General features: G+C 42.3%; 1 protein-coding gene across 13 annotated transcripts in view; it reads right to left on the bottom strand.

The window, feature by feature from the left end:
- CADPS2 (calcium dependent secretion activator 2) overlaps positions 1-25,955 on the bottom strand; it is a 349,563-nt gene that overhangs the window by 115,533 nt on the left and 208,075 nt on the right. For all 13 annotated transcript variants that reach the window (XM_081928821.1, XM_081928827.1, XM_081928826.1 and 10 more), the window contains exons 9-13: positions 17,130-17,196; positions 11,038-11,146; positions 10,564-10,764; positions 5,128-5,264; positions 1,010-1,197 (exon numbers count right to left, since the gene is read on the bottom strand). In XM_081928821.1, coding sequence (XP_081784947.1) covers positions 1,010-1,197; positions 5,128-5,264; positions 10,564-10,764; positions 11,038-11,146; positions 17,130-17,196 — 702 coding nt within the window. The remainder of the gene's footprint in view (positions 1-1,009; positions 1,198-5,127; positions 5,265-10,563; positions 10,765-11,037; positions 11,147-17,129; positions 17,197-25,955) is intronic.

Here is a 25,955-nt window from a genome sequence, read left to right as displayed (position 1 = left end):
ACAGAGATTTTTAGGACGAGCATAGGTCAATGATAGAAGCTCACACCAGCACCCAGAGGTCATCGCTGTTATTATAAAGCACCAATGCTGCAGCAAGCAAAGGCTCTAGCAGCTAAGGCAGCTGCTTGTGGCTGGAAAGCCAAACAGGATGTTTGTGACTGTTGCCATGGGAACAAAGGGGCAGTCCATTCTATACTGAGCACCGGATGTTAGCTCAGTGTGTGTGACATATGACCCGTACTGGAAGTACATGGGTGGAGTCTATTCTTACTGCTGTGGAGTGCAGACATGTTTTCTCTGTACTGAAATGAAAGACAGAAATAAAGATGTAAATAGATTTCTGTCTGCTTCTTTCCCCTCCCTGGGGGACACCAAAGGGGAGAGAGGAAGAACGGTGTGTTCCTCTCACACATCTGAGAAGAATCGCCGAGACCTCGGCTGCTTATCAGCAGTGTAGCAGCGGGGAGGTCACCAAGGAATATCTGCCGGTGCCTTCGCTGAGGCACATTTCTCTGACCGTGGCAGAATTCCAACAATCACTGGGTCCCACAAGTGTTCTTCATTTGCACTGGACATCTATGGGTCACTAGAAAGCAGGGTCTTCCTAGGCGATGTTACATTTCTCCTAAATAAGTGATGCTTATATTTTTTCAACTGCAATGAATGCATTGTTCCCCACCCCTTCATGCATTTACAAAATATGCACCTCCCCTTTTTGTGCTACAATGCATATAAAGGCATGTAACAAACATCTGCTGTGTTTGGTGAGAAATAGCCCTTCAACGTAGATCTTTCAGAATGCCTGCATATTTTCAAGTGAGGTTCGCTTTGATATAAAAATGTTCTACTGCACTTCAGAACACACACAGACCATTTGCAAGAACTGAACTCTTGATGCTCGCTCATTCCTCTGCTACACCGTGTGTGGGTGAAGCTAAGTCTAAATACATTGCTTGCCTCTCGTCACATAGCCTAATGACTTTCCTGGCAAGTCTGCATATTAAAATACCTGTTGCCGTGAACATGAGAAGCACAAAAGGCAAAGCTGTAATGGAGCAAGGTTGGGTCAATGACAGCGCCATTCTCCGAGTGTTCCATCAATTCATTCAGGTAGCAAAGATGACGGTGACAGCCCCTCACACCATAACGAGCGCAGTATTCGTCTAACACAAAGACTTGGCCCGGGCTAAACCAACCCTGTAAGAGATGGGAAGGGGGAATGTGTTGCGTCATTAAATCTGGACTGTTCTTTTATGCACTGTTTTCAAATTTTCAGAGAGAAAGAACAGAAAACTGCAATTTTTCATGCAATATACAGTGCAACCTCAGTTTTCGAACATAATCCATTCTGGAAGACCGTTCGAGTTCCGAAACTTTCTAAAACCAAAGGCTCAATACGGAAGCCTCAAAACGGAAAAAAATAATATTGAAAACTCAACCAGGGAGCTGCCTCAGAAGTTTGACTTCCAAGGCGCATTCGAAAACAGAAGCATTTACTTCCGAGTTTACGCCATTCCGAGTTCTGAAATGTTCGTCAATGAAAAATACAACGGTTCCACTGTATTTTTAATCAATGTGATTTGTCATTAGCTCCAAAATTGACAGTCTCATGAACAATTTTTCGGCAGGGAGAAGAAGAGGGAAGAGAGGTATCGCAAACAGAAATGCGTTAAAATGTTCAAAGTTGTTTCCCGCAATGTTCCCAATTCTTCCTGAGGAAGGAAGGTTAGAGGTTTCTCAGGCAGAGTGTTGCTTTAAGGAAAAGAACAAATATGAACAGCTTAGAATTATCTTATGAGAGAAAAGGCACACAGCAAAAGGGAAGTTTAACTGCTGGTGAGAAGAGTCCAAATTGGTTATTGGGAGATATCACCAAGATTGTGCCCAGTCAGCATCCTCCCTGCATAAACCCCTCACACCCAAAATGCCCCAGTGCTGACAACCAGACCTGCCAGTTATTACATCTAGACTACACATCCTACAATGGTCTTCAATCAGTGGTGTTTGGTGAAATTTTCCATAGGGGAACAGTTAGGGCCAAAGGCACCAGCCTGCGAAGCACCATTGCGATTTCAAACCACAGTTTATGAAGCTAGCTTGTTTCTGAAAACATTCATTAAGATCCACCACAGTTTAGGTTTTGGATACCAGGATATACTGTGATTAGCTGAACTTGGAAGCACCAGCTCATGGCTATGACAAGAGAAGGGAGTGTGTGATCCCAGTGGGAAGCTAGGCTCCCTTCCATCATAATAATCCATAGTTTAGCATGATGTCTGAATGGGTTAAGAAAGGAATCCAGGAATACATTGGAAAGATCGCTGACATACATGCTAGAATTAGGGATGATGCTCAGTAAGCCATCAGAACACACAAGACAGACATAGAAAGAAATCAAACATGGCAGTGTTTGGGTGAGAGGTTTTTAGACATTTTGTCTGAAATTGTTATTGGAGACGAAGGTGACTTTCAAAAGATAACTGGCTTAAGTAAAAACATCAGATTATCTTGTAACACCTTATACCACATAAGCTTTCGTGGACCAGAGCATCAGATGTCTATGAAAGACCTGATGCCATAATAAACGTGTTAATCATTAAAGGTGTGAAGAGTCTCGACCGTTTTTACTGCGACTAACATTGATACCCCTCTTAAAGTTATTACGGTACACAAACTTTTTTTCCAGTAAAGGGAACTTTGGCAATGTAGTTCTCTGATTTCCAAACCAAAGTGTGAAAAATAATGAGTACGTCTTTAAAAAAAGAACCTACATACTACCTTTCACTTTGAAAAGAAAGACCAATGCAGTTCAAATACAATAACAATGTCAAAATAAAATATCAGTCATGTTAACCAGTAACTGGTATTAATGGTCAGGGAAATGCTGGGGTAAAGTACATTTTCAAGTGTGGGTGAAAACATGCCATAGTAAGAGACTGCCGGATCATTGCATAAGTTAGGACACAGCAGAGAGGAGATGCACATTTGCAGACAGTGGTACCCTAATTTTGGTGAGCAATTTTCAGACTGAATATGTTTAATTTGACAGAGTTGAAAGTTAGTTCCTCCTTGGATAGGTGACACTTTTCTAACCTAAACATTTCGAAAACTGGATGCACTTGGACATGCTCACCATAGAAATAATATAAGCAAAGCTTGGCTGTTGAGAGTGAATAGATAATACTAAAAATTTACTTATTCTGAGGAACAGAAATGGAGGCATAAGCAGAAACTACTAAGGAGTGGTTACTCATTTCTTCACAAAATTCAAGTTAATATTGTGATAATCATTTTTTTTTTTTTATAATTGCTTAGAAGCTCCCTACTGTTTACTGGAGAGTGCAATAAAGGAATTTCAGTATCGCTAATAGTTTAAATCACAGGTTATGTTTAAATCTAATTGTTTTATATTAGCTTGGTTTTGTTTTGAGGCGAATGTCGCTACTTTCATTTAATTTGTTGAAATGCAAAAGTTGGATGATTAAAAGTAAATTTTCAGCATCTGCAGACTGACAGAAGCAACGGTATGGTTAATTTATTTATCTTTTTCTAAAGTTGATGCATGTGAAAAGATTCTAAGGGAGCCTTTAATAATAGAACCCACTATTCTCACAGAAGAAGGAAAATAGTGTGGGGTTGTGACTGAATTCAGTTTTGGAGGGGAGAGCTGTGCACATGGGAAAGGCGAACAACCCAGAAGCTGTGGAACGGAATGTAAGAAAATGTATGTCAAGAAAGCTCTGGCCTATGACTGAAATAGGTCTGAATGTTTGTTCTGAGGATTCCATATGCTACACACTTGATAGGTAAAGGTAAAGGGATCCCTGACCATTAGGTCCAGTCATGGCCGACTCTGGGGTTGTGGCACTCATCTCGCTTTATTGGCCAAGGGAGCCGGTGTACAGCTTCCGGGTCATGTGGCAGCATCACTAAGCCACTTCTGGCGAACCAGAGCAGCGCATGGAAACGCCATTTAACGTCCTGCCAGAGTGGTACCTATTTATCTACTTGCACTTTGATATGCTTTCGAACTGCTAGGTTGGCAGGAGCAGGGACCGAGCAATGGGAGCTCACCCCTTTGCGGGGATTTGAATCGCCGACCTTCTGATCAGCAAGTCCTAGGCTCTGTGGTTTAACCCACAGTGCCATCAGAAAATATGTACATAATAGTGGCATGTTTGCCAGGGAGCCAGGATAGGCGATGACCAGCATGAGCTTGGGTTCTTTGGTGTAATATTACATTTTGGAATCAAGAACTACCAAGAGATAATGAGAATAAAAAATCCCCACAGCAGAGTTTACACTTCTGTTAATGAACTAGACCTCATATCGCATTAGTTTATGTGCAACTGAGAAGGCATTTTTCAAGTTACTCCTAACCTCCACTTTCTCCGTAAGTGGGATCATTCTTGTTGTGTAAGCAAAGCAAGCTAGTCAGCCAAGGCAAAGATTGATCAGTAGATAAGGAAGGATAGAACATGAATGTTGTTTAATTTTTCGTGATTATGCATCCTTGCGATTGCAGCCTCCACTCCTCAAATACTCTATGCTTTCTTTTGAAAGGGGGGGGGGAGTGAAATTACAGAATACCCCTAGAGCGGTAAGTAATTTATCCAGGATTTAAGCCTACAATGCTAACCTTGACTCAGCTGAATACAAGCACAATAAATCTATTTGCCTTTCTCCCCCTGTGGTTTTGATTCTATTCTTTGGATTTCTTTTTCCTTCCCAGTCTATGAAAGAGGAGAGAATTACAAGATAGATGACATAATGCTTGACATCTGGCGAGCTAGATTTGTACCTTAAAATGCCTGTACAGGTGTTAGCAAATCCTACCACAGAGGGTTCCATATTTATTAAAGCCTTCTGTTTTTATTCAGCCCTCCCTAGAGGAGCTGATAAACCACGGTTCAGAGTCAGTTTGAGTCTATTCTCTTCTCTATTGAGTGGCACAGCAGTAGTCTTCAAGTGTATAATTTTCAAATTTGAAGCCAATCGATTGAAATCCTTTATCCCAACCTCACGCACAGTTATTAAATGAGTCTGGAAGAAAAGACCACTTTGCAACAACTATTTCTCACTTTTTCTCTCTCTCCCCACTTCTTTTATTCCAGCCTTTTTACTCACCAAACAAGAATAGGAATCATTCAATCGGTGATCCAAGGTCTTACTCTGAAGTACTCTAAAGAGTGCAGCATGGTCAAACTTGCAAGGATTAGCAGAAATAAACTCATCCATGCCATGTTTCTGAGCGCGATCTGCATCTGATCATAGGGAGGAGAATGAATGTATGGATGTAGATTATTCCGCTTTAAGACAGGCTTTAAATTTAATTCAATAACAGCCTCATTCAAGTTTCATCTGCTCTTTCATGCCTCGCCAAACCCCTCCTGGATAAATACCTATCACAATAAAATCTAAGCAAACGGCAATGGTTTAAACATAGCAATGGATAAAGAGGCAGCAGACAGCCCCCTTTTCATATAGTATGAACATTACCCCTATATAGACTTGAGACAGACTTAACAATCCATTCTGATATTTTTCAGAAAGGATGTCTACTCTAACTGCTTCTAGAAAGCTTGTAAAATATTGGAACAACAGACTTTCTTTCTGGAGTGCCTGTTTTCACAAGGTAGTAAGTGCAACAGAGATCTTGTACATTAAAAAAACCCCTCACTCTATAAAGTTTTGAGGAGGCCTCAGCTTATGGGCATGACAAAGATGCTCATCAAAGACCAAAGTAGCAAGCAAACATGGCTTCAAGGCCATTTCTCAAATGGCAAACTGGAGCAGAAATGAACACACAGGCTTGAACGAGGTCATTTCCAGCCTTTTCCTCTTTACATGCGGCTTTTAATGAAACAAATATAATGCAGTAATGGGAAAGAGTGCCTTCAACCTTCCAGGATTGAATAACAAAACAGGGAGCAATTTTTGTGTGTGTAAATTATAGACAACGTACCATCTTAAATGGCATTTCAACCAGAGATCCGGACTTATTGTTGCTCACAGATTGCGTCTTTCAACGCCTTTGAACCCCGCGGGTTTGTCAAAAGACAAGCTCTGGTGATTGCATTCATTAATGGTATGTTTTGTCAAAATCCTGAATGCGAGTTGTCCACCAAGTATGGACGGAAAAAGCCTTACAGTGACCAAAAGGACTAGTTATGCATTAGCACATTAGCTCACTTGGATTCCATAGACAACATTGGGGGTGAATAGTTTGCTATCAACTCAAAAATTGACTTAACCCTTACAATAAGGTCTCCGCTCCCTCTTTGTTCGTTTAATTTCAAATATGGGTCTTTTTATGTTCGTTACTGGAAAAGATGCATCCTAAATGTACTTTTGACAAAACTGCATAGTACAAACCTAAAATTTCTATAGAAAAGGAGACAAAAGTTTATTGATTAAACCCAATTATAGAGTTGGGTTCATAATAAAACTCCATATTGATCTGTGGGCATGATGCTAACATAATCAGTCACATTTAGAAATTTAGCCCCAGATCATATTGATCCATGTCAAGTCCAACTTTCAGCTGTATTTGCAGATGGAAGAATTATTTAATTCAAGCTGAAGGATCTGCAGTATCACATCCTGAAAAGATGCACAAACTAATTCATATCACTTGGCTCTGCATTGTCAAAGCAAGAGTCACATCCATGTGACAGATTTCACCAAGGTGGATATAGCAAATAAACAGTGTGACAGTACATTGATGATTTAAGGTACGAGATGATCATCTGCAGAAGCAGTAGTATATTTTTCCAGCGTTTACGAAGCAACACCATGAATGATTAAACACCCTTTAAGCTGCAATCCTGTGCACAGCTAAATCCCATTGAAGTCATAACATGAACGTACAGATAAGTGAAAGGTGGATTACACCCCAAAGGGATCACCACTAATTCAAGGGCAAACAGAGTTCACTTTGTATATAATTTACATGTCTTAACCAACAATAGATAATAAAAAACTCAAAAACAAAATGGGAATTGGTCTTAAATTGCATGGTGTTTTATTTCCTGAAATCATATGGCACTAATGAAACATTTTGAACAGCTCATTACTAAAACTCTCCTCATTTTCAAACAATACTAAGAAGGATTTTTTTTTTTTTTACAATTCTTGGTATTGTTCATTGCATAAAATTAAGCAACTATTATCCGATGGCTCAGAAAAGGATGGTTTTGTCTTTTGTTTCTCATGCAAAAGAGCTCAAGACAGAAATTTCCAAAGCATTCGTAGCCTTGGTCTTTCAATACCATTCTTTTCATTATATATAGTCTTTCAAAAACAGGAAAATGAAAATTAGTTTATGTATCTTTTTGGAAATGTATTGATGCAGCACAATGAAGGCATCAACTCCTTGTTAATATGGTCCCCTGCATATGTAATGCAGTTACATCAACCTAAATTGATTCCACGTTGTTGTGGCAGCCTATGACGAATACAATAAAATGAGGTTAAGATGAATAAATATAGCAATAAATAAATATAATAGGAATCATTTCCTAAGGAGAAGAAAAAGCACCCAAACCACAGTCAGGGGTCACAATGGGCATTGTTCAACAAAAGCCATAACTTGCATAGGTGTCTATATGTTTTTTATGATAGATAGCAGACTATTTTTTTAATAACCCACTTTTTATTTCTCTCAGTGGTCTTGGCGATGGAAATGGAGCAGAGGATCACCCACCAAAACAATCCCATCAGCTGCTGACATTCTTAACAATGGAAAACCAGCAAGAGTGAGAGGGGCTGTCTGCTTGACTCTACCACAGGCAAACTTGGCCCTCCAGATGTTTTGAGACTACAATTCCTATCACCCCTGACCACTGGTCCTGTTAGCTAGGGATGATGGGAGTTGTAGTCCCAAAACATCTGAAGGGCCGAGTTTGCCTATGCCTGCTCTACCATCCCTTGTGATAAACCATGAAGTAGCAGCTTGGACTGAAAGATGAGTAAGCGTAGGAGGTAACTTTATGAGATATCAACCACTGACAGGGATCCTGGAGGTCAATAGCTGCTAAGTGATACCTTTGGTTCTTGCAATACCAGGCGTTTGGCTACTGTACTGCACTCCCGGGTGTGAATGACTCTTCCCATAATTTTATCCCAGAAGACCACAGCTAGGATCAAAACCCTTTTATGCTAAACCTGCAGAATCTTAACAATGTCACTATACAGAGCCTCTTTGGTCCTGATCTCTATGGCTCGCTACATAAGGGAATGGAAGCAGAAGGGGATATTTGTCAAGGACTGCCAGGCATCAGGGAATCCAATCCCTCCACAGTAGGCTGCCAGGAATACAGACAAGGAAGCTCTTACCAATGTCTTTCATTCAATATTCACACAGAGAGGCTTAGAAAAGCAGCCACTTGGAGTAATGGCATTGCCACCACCTTCTCTCCTCAATCATCAACAGCACCTTACGGTGGCTGCTGAGGGCCATTTGCCTACGAGCCCTTACTTTCAATGCTTGCTGGGTTCTGAGAGAAAAGGGTCTGTCAGCCAGCTGCTCTGGCTCTGCCTCCTCCTCCTCCTCTCCCATTATTTCCCAACGTTGCTCTTCATCTACCTCTGAGCCGTGACCTCCTCAAGCCACTGTTGTAAATCTATACTGTCTTCCTCTTCTCTGGAAAGTTTAGGAGGGGGAGACGGTCTCCACTATTCATCCTCTGCCCAGTCCTTGACACGGACATGACAAGGGTCCCATCACAAACATATCTCCTGTCTTTTCCACTGGCTGTATCGTTAAGGATGTGGGTTAATGGAGAAAGAGGCCTATTGTCATGGTTCCGGTTCATGGGCGGTCGAGGTCCTGGCTGGGAACGTCAAGACTGGGGGCAAGATGGCGGGGTGGGAGCAGGAACGGGAGTCCAGAAGCCAGGAGTCAGGAAGCCAAGAGTCCGAGGGTCAGAGAGGCGGGAGTCACGAAGCCAAGGGTCCGAGGATCAAGAAGGAAGGAGTCATGAAGTCAAAAGTCCAAGGAGCAAAGGAGCCAAACACAGCAAGGCAGGAAATGTTTTGCTGTGGCAAAGAGCCAAAGGGAAATGCTGACCTTATATCCCTTCCCGGCTCTTGCCACCAGGTGCTGTGAGTTACCAATCTGCCTCACCTGTGTGGCCAGGCCTTGCCTCTTCAGAACAAACTTAGGAAAGCCCCAGTTCTGCAAAGACTTACTAGTCACAGGGCCTGGTTCCTGCACGCACTCCTGACACCTATCATCCAATGCCAAGGAGCATTGCTTTTCCATTTCAAATTTATTGTCACCATTACAATCCCCAAAAGAAAGGAGGTCATCTCAGACGGACACTAGGACAAGGGTGCTGTTGTGGATGGAATGGCAGCTTTTTGCTTTCCCCTCTGGTTCTCTCCCTGGCAAAAGGGTTATTTGCAATCATAGAACTGTAGAGTTGGAAGGGGAGCCAAGGATCATCTAGTCCAACCCTCTGCAATCTCAACTAAAGTATCCATGACAGGTGGCCATCCAACTTCTGCTTAAAAACCTCCAAGGAAGGACAGCCCATCTGTTAGGATATTTCCATTCCACCTTAAAAGGGAGCAGGCTTTGTGAGTCACAGCCTGCGCATTTCCTGTTCACAGGATGTTTATGTTTCCTATTGCTTTCGTTTTCTCTCTCGGTGCCTGAACACGCTAGCAGGCGGTCATGTTTTTCTTTGTTCTGACCAACGCTGAATAAACTTTCTAAATAATGCTCTCCTGAGTGCAACTTTCGCTGTGTGAATTCTGCTGATAGAGCGTGCATCAGCCCAGAAATGTGGAAGCTATTTTCTGGAGCTCATGTCGCTAATTGCTGATACTGTATCTACGGGAGATCGGTGGACGTCCGGAGTCGACGTGGAGGCAGTGATGGCCTTTGTCTCCCTGGCAGTATCCCAACACCATCAACTTCCGAGGGAGCCTGGTTCCACTGCTGAACAGCTCTTACTATCAGAAAGTTCTCCCTGGTGTTGAATCAGAATTTCCTTCCTTGCCACTTGAATCCATTGGTTCGGGTCCTAGCCTCCAGAGCAGGAGAAAACAAGCTCCACATGGCAGCCCTTTAGATGTCATTATCTCCTCTCAGTCGCCTCTTTAACTGGCTAGACATACTCCATTCCCTCAACCACTCCTCATAAGGCTTAGTTTCCAGATCCTCAATCATCCTCAGATGCAGTTCTGGCTGGGAGCTTTTTGCCATAGCTTCAGCCGCTGCCTTTGTGCAGATGTTGCACAGCTGCTGAGCAATGCAAAGTCCCAGATCAAAAATATGCATTACAATATAGAACCACTGGGAAAAAACAACAACCACAACCCTCACCACAACCCTTTTTTTTAATTTATTTAAGGAAATACTGTTTCCATGGAAATCTGCATTTGAACTCTAAAAATATCAGCTGTACATTTTCAAAGGTAGTGCAACCGTGGTAATGAGCTGCAATCAGGCATTTCATGACACAAGCTGTCGGGAAAAATCAAGTTCCAATACTGATTAATGACAGTAATGAAGTCCTAAAAGTATATAAAAAAAATAAAATAAAACAAACTTACTCTGCAACACATCTGCCTGCATGTTGCTTCCTTTTGGGTTCATCTTCTGGGCTTGGCTTGCAGGAATGGGCTTATAGGACTGACCTGTTGCTCTATACATTGCCTGAACCCAGAGGATTCTATCTTGCTCGTCGTCACTGGCAAATATCACTGTGTCGCCTTCTTTGACTGCATTAAAGAACATCTGACCACCCTGGAGACCTGCAAAATCAATCAGTCATAGTCTCTGATTCCAATATGACTTTCATTCCAATATGATCAAGGTTGGAACATAAAAAGGAACCAGGCCACAGAACGCCACAAATATTTGCTACTTAGGGGCTTTACAGAAAGCTTCTCCTGCCTGCCCCTCTTTCTGTGACCCTTAGCTAGTTTTACTTTGCAATTGAAGAATTTTTGTTTTTGTTTAGCTACATGAGATCATTTGCAAGAACAGTTGAATAAATAACGAATAAGCATCACACAGCAAAATACCTGCATGGGGCGCTGTATAGTCCACAGTGTATCCTTCGAGCTGCATTAACTCCTGGGGCTCAGATTTCTTCTCTCTGTAGCTGCACATTGCAAATGTGTACTGGCTAACCTGAGTTTAAAAAGAAGTTGGATTGGATACAGTTCATTACGTTGTATTGTACTGCAACTTGCAGAAGACTGGTAAGATACAGCAACCAACTCCTTGGTGTGTTGCAGATGAGCTACCCACTGCTTATCTAGTTGCAAATCACTTTTCACATAGCTGAGAAGAAATAGACTCTTCCAATTGTATAGTTGGAAGGGACCCCAAGAGTCTTTCAGTCCAACCCCCTGCAATGCAGTGATCTCAACCAAAGCCTCCATGACAGATGGCCATCCAACCTCTGCTTAAAAACCTCCAAGGAAGGAGAGTCCACCACCTCTCGTGGGAGTCTGTTCCACTGTCAAACGGATGTCAGAAAGGCTCCCCCCCCCAACATTTAGTTGGAATCTCCCTTCTTGCAACTTGAATCCATTGGCTTGGGTCCTAGCCCCCGGAGCAGAAGAAAACAAGCTTTCTCCATCCTTCATGTGACAGCCCTTGAAATATTTGAAGATGGCTATCATGAAGATGTCCTATTACTTTCACACGGACAGCCTGAAATGGACTCAACGCATCAGAGCAAAGCTACATTTAGTCTTTCAATGACAAATACATTTTGGCACTGCGGATAATAGATCATGCTACCAATCTCTTTGTAATATTAAGACTGTAGTGATATCAAATCCTTAATTGATTTCATTTTATAAATAAAAAGGATTAATTTTGAATGAGCCGAAGTAATATTGAAAGAAATACCCATTTTTTTAAATGACAAAAATTGGGCCACTCTGATCTGTGAGATGGTCACCTGTGTTGTCCTTCTCTTTCTGCTAACATGTGCCGTATTAACTGTTTCTTGTCTTTGGGGAGGTGGACTTCTCATTTTATCTGGTGGGGTGGGGTGAACTGAGAGAGGATATTTATTTGCCAGGTATGGCAAGCAAAGGGGACGCGGCTGGCACTGTGGGTTAAACCACAGAGCCTAGGACTTTCCGATCAGAAGGTCGGTGGTTCGAATCCCCACAACGGGGTGAGCTCCTGCTGCTCGGTCCCTGCTCCTGCCAACTTAGCAGTTCAAAAGCATGAAGTGCGAGTAGATAAATAGGTACCGCTCTGGCGGGAAGGTAAACAGCATTTCCGTGTGCTGCTCTGGTTTGCCAGAAGCGGCTTAGTCATGCTGGCCACATGACCCGGAGGTTGTACGCCGGCTCCCTCAGCCAATAAAGCGAGATGAGCGCCGCAACCCCAGAGTCAGTCACGACTGGACCTAATGGTCAGGGGTCCCTTTACCTTTATGGCAAGCAAGTGACTTATCACCGTTAGCTATGAGGGGGTGGGCTGAGGCTGAGAGAAAAAGGGTGTTCCTCTATGAAAAGCTAAGAAAAATAAGTGTGGAAAGAACTACAACTACCACCACCTACAGAACATCAACTTTGGAAAACGATCATGTCACAGGAGTGTGCTGGTCAGTAATCACACAGCTCAAAGTTGGAGTTAGCTCTTCATTAGCAAAATGCGATCTCTACAGACTTGGCTGAGTGTCAGCAACTCATTCCTGGTGGTATTATTTTGTAAAAATCAGTTGCTAAGACTGAAAGTCCCCACCTCCTCACAGAAGTCTAAGTCTTCTCCTCTCCAGGGCTTTTCCTGGAGACAGTGCCTTCATGCATCCAACCTCTCCTTCGCCCTTTTCACCCCTCTTCTGGTTCTGGGAGAGGAGAGCTTGTCTCAGCAAAAGGGGAAAACACCTATGACTCTCCACCAGCCTGACTCATCACTTGACCTCACGGACCTGATTCAGCTTCTCCCTCTGATTCTTGACTTCTCTCAGACTCTCCCACGTCTTCCCTGCGTGGTTCCTCAGCTGGTTCCTCCCACCACTCCTCTGCGTCCAACCAGTCCATGACAAATGTTGAGTGGCAGCTGAGATCACCATTCCACGTACCCCCACCCATAAACCCTTTCTAGATTGTGCTGCTTTCCACTGCGTATGAAGCTGCCAAGCAGGAGAGAAGTCCTTTAGGTGGGCATGCCAGGAGTTGAACCTGGAACCTTATCCTTACAAAGCATGTGCTTCATTACAGATATGCCAGGGCAAAACATGCCTCCTGAACATACAGACTGACTTTGTGCATTTTCCCAGCAATCAGGAAATGCAACTAGGAAATTATGGGGCCTCCAGTCTTGTGTATTTGCTGAGAAAACCAGCTTGTTGCATCATCTGCCGGGTAGAAGACGTAAAATGGAAAGCGATTCTCATTATCAGGCAAGAGGTTGCTGAGCTAATTCAACAGTCTGGCGCTACCTGATGCAAGTTGCTTTTCTTAGTTCCCTTAATGGTGTTATTCACTATGCAGCCCAACAGTTCATCAACCTCTTGATAAATGCTGCTGCACGGAGGTGAAATAAAAAATGTTCCGATTTTGTACAACTCCTGAAGTGTCAACAGTGCAAGAGATATGAAAGCAGAAACAAAATGCCCATCACTTTGTATTGTTTCCTGGAGTCCTTCTGCATCTGCCCTATTCATGCAGCAGAATGAAGTGGTGGAACAGACTTGCACACTTCAGATCAGGCTGCAGGTGGAAGAAAGCAGCATGAGCAGCTGAGTGCACGAGGGGGCATGTGGCGATGCAAGGGCAGGTCTTTCATGGGGACAAGATGGTCCTTTCCGGAGACAACCTCAGAATCAGAAAGCAGAAGGAACACGGTTCAAAACAAAACCGAAAGCCAGATTATTGGTGTGTGTGGGTGTAGTTAATCAACTTCAGCCCCAAACTGCTTAAAGTATTTTAGAGGGAAGCATGGGCTGGCTGGCTAGCACCCTAAACAGGATCCTTCCTGCTGGGGGGGCTGGGGAAATATTGGAAGGTTTTGTTCCAGAACCCACTTGTAGCAACTGGAATTTGTGTTGTGGACAGAGGCACCGGCTTGTGAGGGCGATGTGACATTGATGTCCCATGCGGTCTGTCAAGAGGAGGCAGGGCCGGAGCTGAATGCTGCAGCTGTGCAGCTTCAACGGTGGGCAATTCCTTCTGATGCCATCACTGGTGGGAGAGGGCAGAGGGCTTTCTCAGTAGTGGTTTCCACCCTTTGGAACACCCTCCCAGCAGATGTCAAGGATATAAACAACTATCTGACTTTTAGAAGACATCTGAAGGCAGCCCTGTTTAGGGGAGTTTTTAATGTTTGATGTTTTATCATGTTTTTAATATTCTGTTGGGAGCTGCCCAGAGTGGCTGGGTAGGCCCAGCCAGGTGGGTGGGGTATAAATGATTTATTATTATTATTATTATTATTATTATTATTATTATTATTATTATTATTATTATTTCCTTCCATGGCAGGAAGAGGAGCCGGCCACTGGAGCCATGCTGTGCTTTGCTCCACACTTTTCTTCAGTGCTTTTTGGATGTTAGCAGGCTTGGCCCCTACTTCGAAAATATTGGGGGGCTGGTGCCCCTGCTTGACAATGTAAAAAGTCCTTGCAAATTATTGTGGTTGTGTTAAGCATTCACAAGAAGTATCACATGGCATGCTGGGAGGGAGGAGGATAATATATTGATTTTAGCAATTAGTAAGTGGAAAGAGACTTATGATCGCATCTTATCTGAGGCAAAGACCAGTAGGAGATACTGATTTAGAATGTCCGCTGATGAATAACTTGGGATAAGCGAAACTAAGCATGCATAAATGCTACAGTCCTTAGGCATAATTCTATTGATCTGTGTCTGTCAGAAACTGCAGAGCAGCACACATAACTGAGATGACCAAGTGAATATTTGTGGGCAAGGGAGACTTCAGGCATCCCAATGGCCAAAATGACAGCAAATGAATTCAAATAACAGCTTTCTTGAACACCGTGGATCAAAATTTGAGCGGGTATGACAAAAGAAACCACCCGCACAATATTGAAATGCACCAGCCCCAACAGAAGTTGTGAAGCAATCGCTAAGCGTATCGATGAAGGATCAATAATATCACAATGCTCATCCCTCGCCACTGTGTGCTTTACCTATACTGTCAATAGAGCTGCAAGTGGCCTGTATAAGCTTATATCAATGAACAGAGCCCTACAGTCTGCTGCAGTAATTGAACAGCAGAGTCTTTAGACAACCAAGCATTGCATCTTCCTGCGAAGTTTTTCTCATGTACTGAAAACAAAGCCACACTCATAATGGCTCAATATGGAGGTTACTGCCTGTAAATCTTCCGACACGCGCATACTGCTCTTTTTTTAAATCCTTCTCCACACAAACCTGAGGCTGAGAACAAGCAGAGAGAATGTTCTGCCTCATGTCAAAGAGGAGGGGCACAAAACTACCCTTCCTTTAACCCCAAATTTATTGTGGGCACTGGGCAAGGGACTCTGAAAAAGCCCTGCTCCGTATACTGAGAGCTCTGGAGAAGCCCTGTTGGACTGAGGAGGAGGAGGAGGAGGAGGAGGAGAAGGAGGAGGAGGAGGAGGAGGAGGAGAAGAAGAAGAAGAAGAAGAATAGTAGTAGTAGTAGTAGTAGTAGTTGTAGTAGTTTGGATTTGATATCTCACTTTATCACTACCCTAAGGAGTCTCAAAGCGGCCAACAATCTCCTTTCCCTTCCTCCCCCACAACAAACACTCTGTGAGGTGAGTGGGGCTGAGAGACTTCAGAGAAGTGTGACTAGCCCAAGGTTACCCAGCAGCTGCATATGGAGGAGTGGAGACGTAAACCTGGTTCCCCAGATTACGAGACTACCGCTCTTAACCACTACACCACACTGGCTTGTGGTCCTCCAGATATTGTTGGACTCCCAATCTCATCATCCCTGACCGTTCTGCTGTTCTGGGGCAGGTGGGGGTTAAGAGTTTGAGCACATCTGGAACAACACAGGTACCCCACACCTGCACTAGGGCTTCCTTTCTTGACATAGCCCATAAACCCAAAGGGCAAGGGGACCTAGGGAGCCCCAGAGCTGTGCCCTCAGAGCTCCAGTATACAATGGCCAGGCCCATTTGCATGTAGGGTAAAGACATTCTGGAGGAGCCCTGGTGCCACAACCATGAGATCTGGCAATGTGGCTGTAGCCACCCCAGAGTTTGCATCCACCAGCTTGTGAAGGAGAACCAGCACCACACCTCTAGCAGGCTGTATTAGGGTCCCACCCACCCCTTCCTTTGCCTTTTTCCACGCAAGTCACTCTGATTGTTCTTCTCGGGCCTCACTTATGAAATGTTGGAGCTGGTTTAGCTGCATGACCTTCAAGTCCCTACAACAAAACCCTGGAAATTCGAGGCTGAACGTGGATTGTTGATGCCTATTCCACCCTGTGTGCCCCAAATTAATGTATGGGACTCCTCATGCAGAATGCCAACTGAGCAAGCTGTACACTTCTTTGATAACTATTTGCATTATAGCTATTTTTGTATCCAATGAGTCAATGAATGCATTACCTAAACTGGTTCACATGGCCAATAGTTTGAAAACTCCTGCAATGGCCCACAGAAGATGACCCTGGCTGGGCCTATTGGAGACTTGCTCTCAGTGTACCCTGTACCTATAACTAATTGTGGAATTGCTCTCTTAGGACTGACTTGGGAAGATGTGGTAGGCAGGCTCTAATAGGAATCCATGATCCAAACCACAAATGCTTCAGGGTAGCAAATGTGGTGCCCTCCAGGTGTTGTGGACTACATCTCCCATCAGCCCTTGTCGGAACAGCCAATGGAGAGGGATTATGGGATCTGTAGTCCCAGACATCTGAAGGGCTTGATGTTGTATACTCCTTGCATACATGATGCCGGGGCCACTTGAAAAAGTGATGTAAATGCCAAAGGTTTTGGTGAAACCCGGTTTTAAGAAATCAGAAGCAGTTCTATGGGCTAAATTTCACATTTCTCAACTGCAAAACTAAAAACAAACACACATGCAGCTTCAACACTGGAGCTGTTACATACAATGAAGTTTTATTGCTCCACCAATGTTCTTGGCAATACTACTATCCATATTGAACAGGTAACAAACATTACAAACCTGTACAAGAACGAAGTAGCGCTTTTTCCACCTTTTCCAAACCTTCTGTCCAAGTGCATACAAATACCTGCCAAGTAAAAATAAATAAATCATAATTTAAAATGTTACACTAAAATGACTCTCAATGGCATATTAACAACACTATTTGAGCTCCTTTTGACTTAAGCACTTGATTTTTGTTTTACCCTCTATCGACCTGCCCTTAAAATTCCTGTGTAATTTTCTGCCTGATATGCTTACAATTCTATTTTCAACTCAAGTATGATACAGATATTATATTACTCATCTTTTCAACAATCTTGTAAAGCAAGTCAGTATTGTCTCCCATGGGGTTAAGATTTGCTGAACATTACCTTGTTAAGTTTATTGGTGAGGCAAATTTTAAACTGGTGAGTTCTTGGCTCACCACTGTGACTTCAGTGTGGTCGGCCTTCAGGACGCTGGTTAAAATCTTACTATGTGAAGGAGACCTCCGTGTGCCAAACTACAGTGGTACCTTGGGTTAAGAACTTAATTCGTTCTGGAGTTCTGTTCTTAACCTGAAACTGTTCTTAACCTGAGGTACCACTTTAGCTAATGGAGCCTCCTGCTGCCGCTGTGCAATTTCTGTTCTCTTACTGAAGCAAAATTCTTAACCCGAGGTACTATTTCTGGGTTAGCGGAGTCTGTAACCTGAAGCGTCTGTAGCCTGAAGCGTCTGTAACCCGAGGTACCACTGTACAGGCTGTTTGTCTGCATTGCCGACTCTAGCTTTCTGCAATTCATCTGCTGTTTATTATAACAGCAGGTTTCTATTCTCCATCAAAATTTTACTCATGATGGTGCCTCTTCTAAACACTAGAAGAACACTCGATGTATTTGTAACATTTTGTATGTCAAGATGTCGTTAATTACACAAGGGAAAACAGCAGTTTGATAAGAAAGTCTACGCTGATAAAATGCTTCAAAGACCAAAAAAAAAAATAATTCCCTGGGGAGTACAGCAACATCTGGAGGCCACAGGTTAGCTGTGCCCCACCCCAGTCTTAAGAACCTTCCTGTAAATATTAAACGCAAAGCAACCCTGCTTGTTTTTGAAAAAGATCCTGTATTGTCATTCAAAGAGAAGCTTGTGTTGTGTTAAGCTTGACGTAAGATGTACACCAAGTTTTTCCATCTAAAGAGGCATGGAGAGAGGAGAGTATGGTCCAGGTGGATTCTCTACTTTCTTACACCCCTAAGAGGCTGCCACTCTTTGCACTCAGACGCTTCGAAGAATAAATCACCTACAGAAATACAAATTGTGTGCCGTGATTCATTGTCTTCATTCACGCTTGCACAGAAGAAAGTGTGTCTGTGTGCAGGCCAATATTCCAAACACACACTCAAGCTGCAGTGTTTACAATGGTATAATGACATGACCATTCCCGTACGCAAAGCAGACCCAATGCAAATAGGATTACTACTGAACTTCCTTAATGTCTCATCTGGGTCAGAAAGTCTCATACTCTTGCTACTCAAGATGAATGGCAGGATTTTGCTGGCTTTCAAAAAAAGGAAGCGGGCCGAAATATTGGGAGATATTAGAACAAAATGGAGACACATTGAGATTGCAGAGTTTTGAGAAACTAAAAGATAAAGTGCAAGATTGGTTACATTATTATCAAATCAGAGAGGCCTTTAATTTGGATAAAAAAAATAGGCTTCCAGGTGGAAAAATCGAAATTAGAAACAGAATTGTTAGAACCTAAAACTAAGATACTTTCAAGAATGTATAATTTGCTGCTAAAATGGAACACTCAGGATGAAACAGTCAAATCAGCTATAATTAAGTGGGCGCAAGATATTGGTTATAACATCATGTTTGCTGACTGGGAACAATTATGGACCACTGGTGTAAAATTTATGGCAGGTAATGCCTTAAAAGAAAATATTATGAAAATGATGTACAGGTTGTACATGACCCCAGTCAAGCTTGCAAAAGTATATCACCTGCCTGATAAAAAATGTTGGAAATGTAAAGAAACTGAGGGAACATTCTTTCACCTTTGGTGGACGTGTCCAAAGGTCAAGGCTTTCTGGGAAATGATCTATAATGAACTGAAAAAGATATTTAAATATACCTTTCCTAAGAAACCAGAGGCCTTTCTTCTGGGCATTGTCGGCCAACTGGTGTTAAAGAAGGATAGAACATTTTTTATGTATGCAACAACAGCAGCAAGAATTCTCATCGCAAAATACTGGAAGACACAAGATTTGCCCACCCTGGAAGAATGGCAGAGGCAAGTGATAGACTATATGGAATTGGCAGAAATGACTGGCAGAATCCGAGATCTGGGAGAAGAGTCGGTGGAAGAGGACTGGAAGAAGTTCAAAGATTATCTCCAAAAACATTGTAAAATGTTTGAATGCTAAAATGATGTTGGATATAAAGATAATATGGCATTAGTGACATAGTTAAAAGGATTATGCAAAAACGTTTTAAAGAAAAGGGTGAAAAGACCAGAATAATATTATGTCAAATTTAGACAAAATGATACAAGGGATTAAGTTATAAAGAAGCTATAAAGAACATTTAAAAATGGATTTAAAGAGAAAAGGAAAAACCGGAGACATAATAGGTTGAAATGTATAAATGTTGAAGAAGATTTGAAAGAGGGTAAGGAATTGCTGAATTTGATTGTGTAAAGGGGAACTCAGAAAAGGGAGATGTGAGGAAGTCAGGAAAGAGGCTTGTAAAGATAATAAGTAAAAAACTAGATTTTCTTTGTTTTTTGTTTTCTCTTACCTTTTTTGTGTTTTTTATTCTATTTTTTTTGCTTTGTTTGACTGTGTTGTTTTTTATTGTCTCTCTCTCTCTTTTTTCTTATGTTCGAATGTGATGCCTGTTTTATTACATAAAATCTTAATAAATATCTTACTAAAAAAGGAAGCGGCAAAAGAGCTATAGCCTGCCCGGAAGACCATTTACTCTGAAAGCCTGCCCTTTATTCCTTATATTAGCATTATTGAGATGTTTGCAGTGAAAGGAAAAGCACACTGAGCAGAATGCAGAAGAGGTTTTTCCTTATCACAACTTAAAATACTTTCCTGGCTATATGCTAGGGAAGAGCTCTGGCAAAGGAGCAGGTAAAATCTGTGATGATCCACTGGGCAAGAGATATTGGTCACAATGTTGAAATGGCTGCATGGGAGAAACTATGGAATGTAGATTTGAAATTCACAGCATATTATGCTGAAAGAAAAATATATGAAAATGATATATAGGTGATATTTATCTGCTAGCAGACTTGCAAAAATGTGTAAATCAAAATCAAATCTGTGTTGGAAATGTAAAGAAAAAGAAGGCACTTTCTACCATATGTGATGGTCCTGTAAGAGAACCAACACTTTCTGGGAAATGATTTGTAATGAATTGAAGAAAATGTTTAAAATAACTTTTAGTAAAAAAAAAAGCGTTTCTTTTAGGGATAGTGAACACAGAAATTCTGAAGGCCCTTAGAAATTGGTTTATGTATGCTACAACTGCAGCCAGAATGGTATTTGCCCAGAGGAGGAAAGAGGATGCTGTTCCAACTAAGGAAGAGTGGCTGATGAAATCGATGGATTATGCTGAAATGGCAAAATTAACGGGTGTGGTAAGAAACCAAGGGGGGGGGGAATTATCAAGGAGTGGGGAACATTTGTGGAATATTTGAAAAATCATTTGTGCAATTAAGTACATTAGTAGGGCTAATTTAAATCAAGCAGTTAAAAGAATTATGAAGGTTAATTGTAGAATAATTCAAAAATGGAGTAAAGTGGAAAAGACAGTGTTAAAAATTTAAGAGAAGAAACCACAAAATGCAAGGAAGGGTAGTCTGATATGTATTTGCATTGGAAGTATGTGATTGGAAGGTGTGTATTTGTTAACTGAAAATAAAATTTATTTTCAAAAAGAAAAGAATGTAAGTAAAGACCTGTTGGGCTAGATCAAAATATCTATCTTAGTCCAGTATTCCATTTCACCCAGTTGTCAACCAAATCCTGCTAGGAAACTCACAACATTCCTCTCATACAAATGATATGAGTCCTCTGAGACACACCGTCTCGGATAGGAAGAAATATAACTTCCAGCGACAGCCTCGTCCTTCATTGATTTATTGAAGCCCATTCTAAAGCTAGTTGCCTGAGCTGATGGCCATCACACCATCTCAAGGTAGCAAAGATGCATCGTGGGGAAAGGTTCCTCCTGTTACCTGTCTTGCATCTTCTGCCGTTCAGCTTCACAAGGTGACTGCCCTGAAATATCCTGCCAACTACGCCAATTGAGCCGGCAGAGGGTTCACAGGAGTTCGGATATGGAGGAATTCCAAAGAAAGGAGCCCAGGCACCTTCTATCATACGTGGTGGACTTGTAAAGTAGTAAGAGAATTTTGGGAGATGATATACAATGAATTGAAAAAAAATATGTTTAAAATAACCTTTTCTAAAAACAACAACCTAGAAGCCTCTTTTTTTTCTTTTTTGGAATTGTAGGTGCTGAAATTCCAAGCAACCAGAAGAGACTTTTCATGTATGCGACTACTGCTGCCCGGACACTATTAGCCCAGAGATGGAAAGAAGGCACAGTCCCTACCAGAGAAGAATGGCAGATTAAACTGACGGACTATGCAGAAATGGCAAAACTGAGCAGAAGAAATAGGAATCAGGAAGGCCAAAATTTCAATAAGGAGTGGGGAAAATATTTAATTTCCCTATAAACATTCATTGTAAACAAATAAAATTATTAGGATTGGAATGAAGCTTGTAGTTAAAAGGTGGGCTATGGTTTTATCAGAGAATGAATAGAATTGGATTAACAGAGAAGGGTACAAACTTATAGCAAAGGTCCGATGGCTCCCTCCTTGCCCCTGCACCCAGCATTCCATGGGGCAGACTCCACAGCAAGGAGATGGCTGGTCTGCACCCAACCTTTATAGGCCCAGGCAGGCTACATCGCATGATTAACACAGGTGACTGGCATTGACCCTCACAGGTGGCTGATATCCCAAACATTACCTCTCCCTTCTAGCTATACCTGGAGCCTCCGGCTACATCAAAGTGTATGAAACACACTTGATGTCAGGCGTGGCTAATCCTCTCCCCCCCCCCCCCCCGCCCTAACATCAAAGGCAAGAAGAACAAGCAAGTTCGTATTTATGGGTTTTATTCAGTCATCTGGGTGCAAGACAAAGAACCCATGTTTCCACACAAGGGAGATGCTGCCTAAAGTGAGCCCCTCCTCTTCCATCCCCAACAAAATCCCGAGAGCCTACAGCAAGTCCCAGGAGCTACACTTCTCTGCATTCTCTGCTCTTGAATGCGAAGTGATCAACGAGTTCTTGGAGAAGGAGGCTCTCCCAAACACTCCAAGGAGGTATCTGCTGGCTGCTCTCCCCCTCCCCCCTCCTTCATTTTCCAAAAGGTTGAAAATGCCGTAAACTTTTCCTGCAGGGAAGGTATATATAGAGGAACACACCACCGCATGCAATGTTATGCGCACCGCCTTGTATTTTAAAGCAAACAATACAAAATGGCCGCTCTTTACCCAATACATCTGTATACATGTAGAACGCCTTCCGTTTGTTGAATATGGAGATGTTGGGGGTTGTGTGGTGGTGGCAGTTGTTAGGGTATAATGGAGGGTGTGGGAACTAGTGAAGAAGCTAGATTTTGCAGCTTGCAACCCCCTCCACATGTTCTTTCAAGGCCTGCAACACCCCCTGTCATCTACGATCCATTTAAGCTCGTCAAACTTTGACTACAAGCTCCCCAAAATGTTTGCATGCATTTCTAAATGCACAAATCTTCCTGAAATTCGCATTGATTTACAATGTAATCACAAACATGCCTACTCTGAAGTAAGTCCCACTGAATTCAAGTATGTTATAAGAATGCAGGCTTGGTCAGTACGCTTCCCCAATTCTGGAATTCTTCACCAGGTTTCAGGAAAAGCCTTGCTTCTTCCCATGCTTCCTTATTGGTTACAACAATACAAAGGGGGAAATTAAATAACCCCCTACTCACATTGCCCAGAACTGAAGTGGAAAGGCAAAAGCTCAAACAGTCAGGAAATGCCATGCTAAAATCAGAGGTTTATAAAGCAGCGTGAGGTTGTTTGCAAAAGGGCTTTCAAATAGCCCCGCACTGCTGTGGCTATGCACCTTGTTCCCAGGTGTATGGAGCCAAAGTGAGCAGGAGTCAACCCCATCCCGCCTTCATCAGCTGATGAGGATTGAACCCCCAGAGGTGTCAGCTGATGGACAGGTACACAATGGACCAATGAGGACCCCCGATGTGCCAAGACTGGTTTGGGTATCAGAAGTTCCCCGTCACTCCTCTAGATCTTTGGGATGCATGATTTCCAACGCACCTCCTTTCTACTTCTACTGATATTGGAGCTCCGATATCAAAAAGGCAAGGACTGAGGAGGTTTCCATGGTTGGAGGGAAGAGCCTTTTGGGTATATAGGAAGCTGTAGTATACTGAGTCAGACCACTGGTCCACTGAGCTCAATAATGTCTACACTGGATGACAGCAGAGCTCCAGGTTTTCAGGAGCATTTTCCACACCATTTGTAGATGGTGTGGTTGAATCGGGGATTTACTGTATATATGGAACAGTTGCTCTGTCACTGGGTTATGGTCTTAGGTGGTTGGATCCTCCTCTCTGCCCTTGGGCAGGGAAATGCAAAACATAGGACTGCAGCCTAATCTATGTCTAATTAATACATTACATAATGAGCTCTCTTCTCTGCTACTTTTTGAGTATGCAAAGTTCCCCATTTAGCACCACTGACATTTCAAAGACATTATTGAAATGCATTTTTCAAAATAAAAACATTATACTGGGTCCTGGGTTGTTTTCACACGCCACATATGCCAAGTGACTATACTTATACAATTCCCCCCTCGGATGTGCTGACTTCCACAACAAGAAAACAGTGTTTTGTGTTAAATGCAATGATCAAAATTGTTAATACAGCATGTGTAAAATATTCTTCCCCTGCCACCTGAAGTAAAGTTCTAAAAGGAACAAAAAAATCAAAATACACAACGATAGTTTCTATTACGGTATCTGCCAGTATGTCAAATATGTACAGAGAAAACAAAAGTTTATGCATTAAAACCAAGCTGGGAGTTTTCACAGTTCTAGATGTTGATGACAATGTCCTCATTACTAATGGCTAGCAGAATGAATAATTTGTCTATGGAATACTGGAACAATTCATTCACGTGAGATGGCTGGCTTTATGACTTTCGGAGAGATTGTTTTCTCCTTGTTTGGTTGTGGGTTTTTTATTTATTCTAAGGAATGGAACAATCCCATATGCATCCTGAATACAACTTCTCTGCTTTCTATAAGGTTTTATTTATCACAATAGGGGAAAATACAACAAGGGGAAGAAGGAGGGGAAAAAATCAATACACATAGCTGTTTAGTCCGGCAAAGGGCTTTCTTAAAAAGAAACCTCAGTCAAGGTTGAAAGAGCAATTAATGCAGTCTCAAAATCTGGGCCATTCTGATAGAGTTCGGTTAACATGTGGCAGAAGTAATCATCCACTTGTGAAAATGATTTTCAGTTCATTCTCAAACACCTTTCAGACACTCATGATCCCATTTAACTGACAACAATACAGGCTATCTGTGGGCATCATTGCATTCAATGTGAGAACCAATAGGGACCAAATGCCCACAGGCACTTTCAGTCATCACGACATGTTCAGTGTTGTTGCCTAGCATAAAAGGAATCTTTCCTTGTACCACATTCCTTCTTTTATTTAACCCTACAAGATTAAGCCCCCCCCCTTTTTTGCCTTCCATTGAGGATGAGAGAGACAACAGACTCAAGGCGACAATATGGCCTGGGTCATCAGAAGCGTTGCAGCAAACATTTCCAGATTGATTTTAGTACTTTTCTGCGCTCTTGAGAAAGAGGACTAAATACATCTTCACAACAAATAGATGGAAGGGGGGAAATGGGGGGAAGAATCAGCCCAAACAGCTGTTGCAATTATGTTTGCTAAGTACAAATATCTTGAGTGTCAAGAAAGCCAAACAATAATGGAGACTATTTCTATTTACTTCCAATGAACGAGATGCTTATATCATGAATAGGAAAACTGGCATTTAAATCCCAGATATTTCTTTGATTTCCTCCCTCCCCCACTTTACTTCTACGCCTTCCTGTATATTTTGCCCATTAATACAGGCATAATGAAGGAGGCTCAAGATATTGGCTGTTGCCACAAATGTAAAACAACAGAGATTCATCAGTTCAGTCTCTGAACAAAACAGGCCAGCTGGAACTTCCAATTTTTCTGACCAAAGAAAAGTGAAGCACATCCTACATCTCACTGATAAAGACGACTGAAACAAATATCAGCATTACGCTGGCAGTCACTGCAAGTCAGGAAAGTTTGCCTGTCAAACACAGAGTGCTTACACAACAAATATATCACCCTCAAACAGTAGGTAGGTAGGTTTTTATAACCTAGAAGTAGAAGGTATATATGTTGTCTGTAGGTTCTCTGCAACCTTACTAAAAGGCAGCCCTGTTTAGAGAAGTTTTTAATATTTAATGCTGTATTGTTTTTAACACTCGATTGGGAGCTGCCCAGAGTGGCTGGGGAAACTCAGCCAGATGGGCGGGGTATAAATAAATTTTTTTTAAAGGGGGTTTCTTAAAAAAAGAAAAGGTGAAGCTAGAGGGTCGTCGTCCCCCCATAAGCCAAGAAAAACTGCCCACCAGGCTTCCAAAATGTTTGCTAGACCACTGCCACGGTGGGAGTTACATCTTCAGAAACACTCCACTCCTATTCTTTA

The sequence above is a fragment of the Podarcis melisellensis genome, assembly GCF_964234715.1.
Source record: "Podarcis melisellensis genome assembly, chromosome: 10".
Taxonomy (NCBI): Eukaryota; Metazoa; Chordata; class Lepidosauria; order Squamata; family Lacertidae; genus Podarcis; species Podarcis melisellensis.
This window is presented reverse-complemented; position numbering and strand designations above follow the sequence as displayed.